This window comes from Hemiscyllium ocellatum, chromosome 24, assembly GCF_020745735.1.
Source record: "Hemiscyllium ocellatum isolate sHemOce1 chromosome 24, sHemOce1.pat.X.cur, whole genome shotgun sequence".
Lineage (NCBI taxonomy): Eukaryota > Metazoa > Chordata > Chondrichthyes > Orectolobiformes > Hemiscylliidae > Hemiscyllium > Hemiscyllium ocellatum.
In genome coordinates this window covers 10,557,273-10,566,871 of record NC_083424.1, presented here as the reverse complement: position 1 = coordinate 10,566,871, position 9,599 = coordinate 10,557,273, and the positions used below count along the sequence as shown (strand labels likewise).

The following is a 9,599-nucleotide window of genomic DNA, read 5'->3' as shown; positions in this document are numbered from 1 at the left end:
ATTATCACTGAGGGCAATTGCTACATCACAATCATTGCCCCAGTGGCAACCATTCAGTGTATATCTGACAAAATTGCGAACCTAAACATTATGCCACATTAAATCAGTTAGCCAAGCACATTTACTTATCAAAAATGTTGTCAGTTTATACTTACAGCCAAAGTATGTACCATTGGAACATTGTATTGAATATTTCTAGTCAGCTGAAAGAACTGCGTATGGGAGGTAAAGCAGCTTTACACAGATTCAAATCAGAAACAGCAGACGAACATTTATTTTAAGTCTTACTCAGTGGCTCAACAAAAATGGATCAATTCAATTTGAATCTCCTGAACAAATCAAAAATCATTTGTGCAACACTGTCACTTGCAACAGATTGATCTCACAATTGACCATTTTGTTTACAAGACCACAGTTTGGACATAAATTCCAAACCCCAACTTGAGGCAAATAGCACAGATACATTTTATGTATTTTCATGCTGAATGTAAGGAAGAAAATGACTAAGTATGTGCTGTATGAACACTGGTAGAGATCTTTTATGTTGAATGGCATGTTTCTGTACTGCAAAGAGTATGCTTGCTTTGAATGCATAATCTACAGAAGCAGCATTGGAAATGCAGGACAAAGTGGAAAAGCAAATTCCCTCATCTGGTCAACTGCTTAGTAGAAAAGGTCACTTATTAAACACATTGATAACTTCCAACTCTCCCTTTAGGAATTAGTGCACTGAAACGGGTATTGATATGCAGTATGGACAAATATACTATGTAGAATTTAGTCTGTGATGTGAAGATTTGCTAGCAGATGGAAAGGGTAGACGCTGGGAATGTGTTTCCGCCAGGCAGGGCACAGCCTTCGAATTAGAGGGGATCAATTTAGAACAGAAATGAGGAGACATTTCTTCAGCCAGAGAGTAGGGGGGTCTGCGGATTTCATTGCCACGGAGCATAGTGGAGGCTGGGATGTTAAATGTCCTTATGGCAGAGATTGATAAATTCTTAATCTCACAAGGAATTAAGGGATACAGGGAGAGTGCAGGTAAGTGGTGTTGAAATGCCCATCAGCCATGATTGAATGGCAGAGTGGACTCGATGGGCCTATTGGCCTTGCTTCCACTCCTACGTCTTATGATCTTATAGAATGGAGAGTGCCGGTTATGGCTGGTATTCTGCAAATGAACTAACTCTCTGCTCAAGAGAATCACGGAGAGCAGAACACAAAATTTGTATAAAAGAGAAATGAAAAGATAGGGGAATAACAGATAAAAAGAAAACTGAATTTGCAACACTTGGAATAATCAAACCATTCACATGCACTTGACTTTAACTATATTTCCGATATCCAAGTTCCCAAGTTTGATCTTCTCAATTGCAGAAATTAAAGCAACAAAATTAAATTGAACACATGCATCTTCACATCTCTGCACAAACTTTGTTTTAAATACATTCCCATTTCTTTAGAAATTTAAAATATAGAAAATAGATACAGTACAATTTTGTTTTTCCTTTATAAACTATGACTCAAGATGAGATGAAGTAACTTGTCAAACAATATTTCTTACTGGCCTCCGTAATTCCCCCCCAAACCATTTTATTTGACTAAAGCTATAGTTCATCGTGTTTTAATGGCTCAGCACTAGGTTTGATAAAGACACCTTCCATTACTGTCCAGTAGTTGTTGGCGCTGGGGCTGAATGTGCCATGAACTTCAAGCTGACCTCGGATTGGATGGCCATACTGCTCTCCTGTTATCGTTAGAAAGACCTGGGTGCCTGCATGCTTGAAGCGTACTTCATCATCTCGCTCCCAATTTATTCCGCTGCATTGCACGACCCAAACATCCAAGTCATCTCCTTCTCCATTCTCACCAAAAGCACTTACTTCCTACATGTTAAAACAGTACAAGTTTAGCTCATGGTAAATCATGCTCCCAGAATAGTCAAACCTATATTCAGATAAAGTTGATAGAAACAATTTTTTTTTTAAGAAACACATTTCACAGGATGTGGGAGTGTCTGACAAAGTCACCACATTTTGCCCATGTCTAAATGTCCCTGAGAAACCTACAGTGACATTTTTATAAACCATAGCCAAAGCTTGCCCCAAGAATGCACATTCATGTGGGAAAAGGATCTGGGAGTGCTAGTCAAGGATTCTCTAAAGGTAAACATGCAGGTTGAGTCCGTGATTAAGAAAGCGAATGCATTGTTGTCATTTATCTCAAGAGGGTTGGAACATAAAAGCACCGTTGTGCTACTGAGACTTTATAAAGTTCTGGTTAGACCCCATTTGGAATACTGTGTGCAGTTTTGGTCTTCACACCTCAGGAAGGACATACTGGCACTGGAGCGTGTCCAGCAGAGATTCACACGAATGATCCCTAGAATGGTAGGTCTAACATACGAGGAACGGCTGAGGCTCCTGGAATTGCATTCATTGGAGTTTAGAAGATTAAGGAGAGATCTAATAGAAACTTACAAGATAATACATGGCTTGGAAAGGGTGGACGCTAGAAAATGGTTTCCATTAGGCGAGGAGACTAGGACCCGTGGACACAGCCTTAAAATTAGAGGGGGTAAATTCAGAACAGAAATGCGGAGACATTTCTTCAGCCAGAGAGTGGTGGGCCTGTGGAATTCATTGCCGCAGAGTGCAGTGGAGGTCAGGACGCTAAATGTCTTCAAGGCAGAGATTGATAAATTTTTGATGTCACAAGGAATTAAGGGCTACGGGGAGAATGCGGGTACGTGGAGTTGAAATGCCCATCAGCCATGATTGAATGGCGGAGTGGACTCGATGGGCTGAATGGCCTTACTTCCACTCCTATGTCTTATGGAAAGAGGAGGAGAACATAAGATTACCATGTACTGTATGCCATACCAGTGTCAAAAAACAAGAACACAATAAACAAAGACTTTTATATAATAATGAAGGGCAAGCTAGCATAATTTCAAAGATACTCCATGATGGGAACAGAGGAAGTCATAAAAACAGTGAAAAAACAAACTTTGATAAGTAGCTATTTTTACTATCAGACATGCTTACGCAAAGGGAACACTATTTATAACAAATGCAATAGTTTCAGTTACCATGATATACATGCTAACTACTGAACTACAGCTGCTCAGCACTTAGATCATTATACCTGGTTTCCAGAAAGTGGTGACACAAAATGGTGACTGTGCAGATTTCTTCCAGTATTGACATGTGTCAGCCGTATTGACTGGCCACATTTTATCGGCATTCCTCGCTGACAAATCTGGCCTGGTTTTGCTCTCACTGTCCAGTAGCTGTTGCTATCATCAGAAGCATCCACCCCAGTAACAGATTGCTGACCACTTCCTTTTCAAAAGTAAAAAGAGAGTGATTATTGTAAATTTAAAATTTAAAAGCAGGTTTGAAAATAATCAAAATGCAAGGAAACTATTACCACAATATCAAACATTAAATAGCAACCTTTAAAAACAATTGTACAAAAAAAATTATGCCACTTTTCCCCTACCCCAATTATCATTACTCAATGTGTAATAGCTGAAGAAGAAATCAGATGGAAAGGAAATAAGAGAAAAACAAAAAAATCAGCCAAATTCAATACTCTCCTCACCCAATATCCACACACTGCTAATTAAACAAATGGGAAAAACAAATCCAATAATCTTCTTCTTGGGTCTTAGCTTCTCTTTCATTGGATATAAAATCTATAAACAACAATGAAATTCCGATAGGAGTCTACAAAATGAGATCAGAAAGAATTTTACAGGTCACCAGTACGTTATAGTGGGAAAGAAAGCAAAACCTTGCAAATAATTGTAAGGAATGCTTAAGAGGAACCAAGGGACTGCAGTCTTCAGGGTAAACAGGTAGACTTTCAAAGAGAGACCTTTCACAAGGGGCTAGGAAAACAATTGGAACAATATACACTCCTTCCATTCAGTCTTAGGAAGAACAAAGGTTGCAATTATTTAGAAGGGAAGTGGACCTGCAAAGCCGTACACAGTACATTCCAAGAAACAGGTAAGATCCAAATATTGGCAACAGTCAGAACTGAGCAGGAAACATTTGTCAAAACATTTTAAAATCAAACTGTTCCATACTATAGCGTAAATATATCAATAATGAAATCACTGAAATTTTAATAGCATTTCAGCACCATATGGAAACTTAAAGTAGGAATCTATTTACGAACATATATAAAACTAAAGGGCTAGATTATCATTAACCAGCCGCACTATCATGGAACCAAGGTTGGTGCAGCTGACATCATGGTTACACATCCATTGTTGCATCTCCCTCACTACTCCCCACATCGGAGTGAAAATACCATCATACTAATTTGTAAAGTGTAACAAAACTTCAATTCAACCGGACTCTGAGTTGAATGCCTCACTTTAAAGCTACCAGGAAGTTTTAACAATAAACCTACCTGAAACAAAAAAGGAGGAAGAATGTTCACAAAAAAAGTACAAAGACAGCGCAGAAACAGTGTTTACAGAAACATCTACTCAGTGCATACGCTGAACATGAATGTACAATCTAGACTGATAAAAGGATCTATGTGCATATTCAGTTATTTCATCATCATGGACATCACACCTGTCACTAACATTACTTTTGCATTCCTGTTTAGAAAGTACCAATCCTGATACACCCAAAAATCTCAAAACAATATTTATTTTTTGATTCTCCTTTAAAATGGATCAACTGACTATTAATCTACTACTTGGTCTGGCAGTCTGTGCAGGAAGTTTCCTAAGCACCTAAAAATCATGACTTCTAACCACTTTCTGGACAAATCAATTTCACCTGAAACACATTGAATTTTTAAATTTTTTAAAATACTAATGGACCTAATCTGTCTTCCCATAAGTGCAAAGATATTATGACAACCAAGCAAACGTTAGCAGGACTTATACACTTAATGGTAAGGTCCTAGGGAGTGTTGCTGGGGAAAAAAAAACAGACATTGGAGTGCAGGCTCATAGCTTCTTGAAAGTAGAGTCACAGGTAGATAGGATAGTGAAGATGGTGTTTGGTATGCTTTCTTTTATTGGTCAGAGTATTGAGTACAGGAGTTGGGAGGTCATGTTGCGGCTGTACAGGACATTAGTTTAAGCCACTGTTGGAATTCTGGTCTCCTTCCTATTGGAAAGATGTTGTGAAACTTGAAAGGGTTCGGAAAAGATTTACAAGGATGTGGCCAGGGTTGGAGGATTTGAGCTATCGGGAGAAGCTGAACAGGCTGGGGCTGTTTTCCCTGGAGCGTCGGTCCATGCTGAACATCTCTATGACTATCAACCCCTTTTAAATATAGCTATCAGTCACTCAGCTCTCTATTCCAAAGACAAGAACACAAGATTATTCAATTTCTCTTCATAGCCAATTGATAAAATAGAGATTTTTTTAAAAATGTAGCTTTCCAAAATATCCATTTTGTAATATAGTGGCAACATCTGTACAGCATATTCTATTTTTCACACATTGTATTCTAACTGCCATTTACGGTCATTTTACACATTTGATATCTTCTTGCATTTTGCCTCCAATTTAGGACTGTAAATGAGCTAAACTGTGGAATCCGATTCAACTTAAATAAAATTGCCTTAATAACTTTGTTTCTTCCTGACTATCTCAGATGATATGCTATCAATTAGTCAAATGCTTATGGTCAAGCATAACACCTGAAAGCAAGTTTCTCAGCAAGATGGTAAACTTACCTGTTTCAACCAGTATTTCCTTTTATTTGGATTTGAATCCGTACACAGCGTTCTGGAATAAATTCAGTAACTTAAGGACTTCCCTACAGTAAGAGAACAAATTGTTCCAGCAAAGGCACAAAGTGTCCTTTCACTGATACCATTAGAACATGTTGCCACCTGCATCATTTCAGCTGTTAATGCAAGAAATTAACAGGACAATATAGTCCCTAAAAGTGTACAGTAAAATTCTTCATTGGCACTACATTAACTGTGGAGTTTTGTGAGCAACATTGCGAATCTACCCTGCATGGACTCGCAACAATTGCTGGTTTGGACACTATTCACAGCACATAAAAGGATTTTAAAATAAATGCTTTGAAACAATGCCAAGTTCCACACATACAATATGTAAATCTGCCTACATCAGCTGTTGATTTCTCAAAAGTTCAATCCTCAATGTGCAAAAATGTTCCCTAATCCAGTAAGCAATCAACTTTCACCAAAGCCACCAAACTGCTCAGTGGCTCAGGATGTGCATACTCCTTTTGTACCTTTCAACTGCACACACAGACACACATAACATTTAACACTAATATGAAGTACTAATATTCACCAGTTAGAAAACCAATAACTCCATTGAAAACTGTCCAGAAATAAAGAACTGGGGCTCTACAAGGTAGAACACCTCTCCAATTTGATTTCCACCAAACTCCAGATTATCTAATCCACAAAATAATCAGCATTGTGTAAAAGGTGCAACAATGCATTGGCAGAGGTGGCAGGGAGTGGGGGGGTATTTGCCAGAAGAGACACCAATGCCCCTTTTTTGGGGAGGGGAGTGGGGGAGTTGCCAGGACACAGAATAGTACAGCACAGGAACGGGCCCTTTACTTTGGCCCAAAAATGTTGTGACCAACACGACAAATTAAACTTAACCCTTTCTGCCTGCCCTTTGTCAATAATTCTCCATTCCTGCATATTCATGTATTCATCTAAAAGAACCTTAAAACACAAATCTCTTACCTGCCTTCACTACCAACCCTGGCAGTACCTTCCAGACTCCTACCACTGTAAAATAAACTTGCCCCTCACATCTTCTTTGAACTGTCCTCCTCACGCTCAAAGCCTGCACCCTTACAACAGACATTTTAACTCTGAGAAAAAGTGACTGTCAATCTTACCTAAGTCCATAAAATTGAGATTCAATCAAGTCTCCCATCAGCCTCCACTACTCCAGAGAAAACAATTCAAGACTTTCTTGCCTCTCCTTATGACTCATACACTCTCATCCAGGCAGCATCCTGGTGAACCTCTTCTGTACCCTCTCCCAAGCCTCCACATCTTTCTTGCAATGTGTTGACTAGAACTGAATGAAGTACTCAAAATGCAGCCTAACCAAAGTCTTACAAAGCTGTACCATGGCATCCTGACTCTTGTACTCTGTTCCCCGATCAATAAAGGTAACATGCTACACACCTTCTTTACCACCCTATGTGTGTGGCCACTTTCAAGAAGCTATGGACTTGAACCTTAAGATCCCTCTGTACATCAGTGGTGATCAGGGTCCTGCCATTAACTTTATACTTTCCCTTAACATTTGATCTCCCAAAGTGCAGCACCTCATACTTACCTAGATTAAATTCCATCTGCTATTTCTCCACCTACATTTGCAACTGATCTATATGTCACTATATCTTTTGACACCTTCTACACTATCCACAACTCCATTGACCTTTGTGCCATCTGTAAACTTACTAACCCACCCATCTACATTTTCATCCAAACCACTGAAATATAACACAAACAGCATTAGGTCCCATTATGGACCTCCAACTAGAAAAACATCCTTCCACCACCACGCTCTGCTTCCTATTGGTAAACCAATTCTGAACCCAAGTAGCCAAGTCACTGTGGATCCCATGCATTTTAAGCTTCTGGATGAGCCTACTACAAGGTACCTTGCCAAAATCAAGATGTAATGAACTGGAAGAGCACAGCAGGTCAGGCAGCATCCGAGGGGCAGGGGAATCAACATTTCAACCACAAGTCCTTCATCAGGAATGGCTTATGCTTGATCTTCAATTCTCCTGATCCTCAGATGGTGCCTGATCTGCTGTGCTTTGATCTCCAGCCTCTGTAGACCTCAGTTTCTCCTGGACCTTGTCAAAAGCCTTACTAAAATCCAGACAACTTCCACCGCTCTATCCTTATTGATCACCTTTGTCAGCTCCTTAGAAGGAAAATCAAGTTTGTAAGATATGTCCTACCACACACAAAGCCATGTCCATCATCCCATGTTTTTCCAAATGCACATAAACCCAATCTGGAAGGATCCTGTCCAATAGCTTCCCAAACACCGATGAGAATCTATAGTATCCCTACGTCCCTTCTTAAACAGATGAGCAACATGTGCCAATCACTAGTTCTCTGGCATCCCTCCAATAGCTATGTAGATCTTGGTCAAGATCCCAGCAATTTCCTCTCTGCACTTGGGTACCAATGCCCCAGAGGAGGATAGTAAATCAATACTAGAGGACAGAGCTATCCATCCAGGCAGGGCTCCTGATCACTATCCAACACAGCAACCATGATGCCTCCCCCCCTCAGTGAAACAGCAACCAGCGGTGAGAGCCGGACCAACTTACCCGACCCGTACTTCACGTCGTGCGAGTGCAGGCGGACATTGTGCCGGCTGTTGAGCAGCTTGACCACGGAGCCGCAGGTCACGTAGTACAGCTCGGTGGTGGAAGCCGAAGCGAGCAGCGCGCAGAGGGCGAGCGCCAGCACGGAGCTCCGAGCTGGGGCCGTCAACATCGCGAGCCGCCTTGACCGTTGGTCCAAAGAACCCCCTTCAAAACCCGGCTTCAACGGCCGCCCCCCCCCCCCCGCCGCCGGCCTCAGCCAATCAACGGGCGCCAGCACCCAGCTGGAAGGTGGGGTCGGTGCACGCGCCCCCACTGTGGGCCGCTCCTCTCCGATTGGACAGTGACCGTAGTGCTGACGCTGGGCCTTCCTATTGGCCCATAACGCATGTCAATCAACCACCACCGGGGCGGGAAGGGGGCGGGGCCTGCTAAGGGCTCCTCCCGATCGTCGGAGAAGGGACGACCTTCATTTCAGGAAACCTGTGCAATTGATGCCATTTAGACGTTGGTTGGATGTTAAACTCATCACAGATCAGGGTAAACAAAGAAAAGAACCAATGATGTCTGCCAGCGTCGTCCAGGTAACAAGATGACGACGCAACAACCACAGAAATTGCTGGAAAAATTCAGCAGCGTCTGTGGAGTGAAAGCAGAATTAATATTTCGGGTGATGGTGATTTGGAGATGTTGGACTGGGGTGTACAAAGTTAAAAATCACACAACACCAGGTTATAATGCAACAGGTTTATTTGGAAGCACTAACTCTCGGAGCGCTGCCCCTTCATCCCAACCACCTGATGAGGGAGCAGCGCTCCGAAAGCTAGTGCTTCCAATTAAACCTGTTGGACTATAACCTGATGTTGTGTGATTTTTTTTAACCTTTTCTTCAGAACCCGAAACATTAACTCTTGATTTCTCTCCACAGGTGCTGCCAGAGTTTCCAGCAATTTAAGTTTTTTTTGTTTCTGATTTTCAGCATCCACAGTTCTTGTCAGTTTTTATTAAAATAGCAATACATTTTCAGTCCAAGCTAATTATCGTGGTGCATTTATGTGGGAGTGCCGTTCTGGCAGCAGTGCCACATTTCCAGGTGTCTCCTAATCAACCCGTTCAGGTATATTAATGACACATGTCTGGAGCAGGTGGGACTTGAACCTGGAACTCTTGTCCATTTCAGATACAATATTAGAGTTAGCTGCATGTGAGGTATCCTGTTGTATTATTTTGAACTGTCCAAAATGATGTCCTGGGAAATT

At 41.2% G+C, this 9,599-nt stretch overlaps 1 protein-coding gene across 1 annotated transcript; it reads right to left on the bottom strand.

The window, feature by feature from the left end:
* Nucleotides 1-251: 251 nt before the first annotated feature.
* Nucleotides 252-8,594, bottom strand: sdf2l1 (stromal cell-derived factor 2-like 1). Its single transcript, XM_060843466.1, has 3 exons — nt 8,344-8,594; nt 3,148-3,344; nt 252-1,886 (listed from the first exon to the last, which is right to left on the bottom strand). The coding sequence occupies exons 1-3, from the start codon at nt 8,510-8,512 to the stop codon at nt 1,608-1,610; spliced, it is 645 nt and encodes a 214-aa protein (XP_060699449.1). The 5' UTR covers nt 8,513-8,594; the 3' UTR covers nt 252-1,607.
* Nucleotides 8,595-9,599: the final 1,005 nt, after the last annotated feature.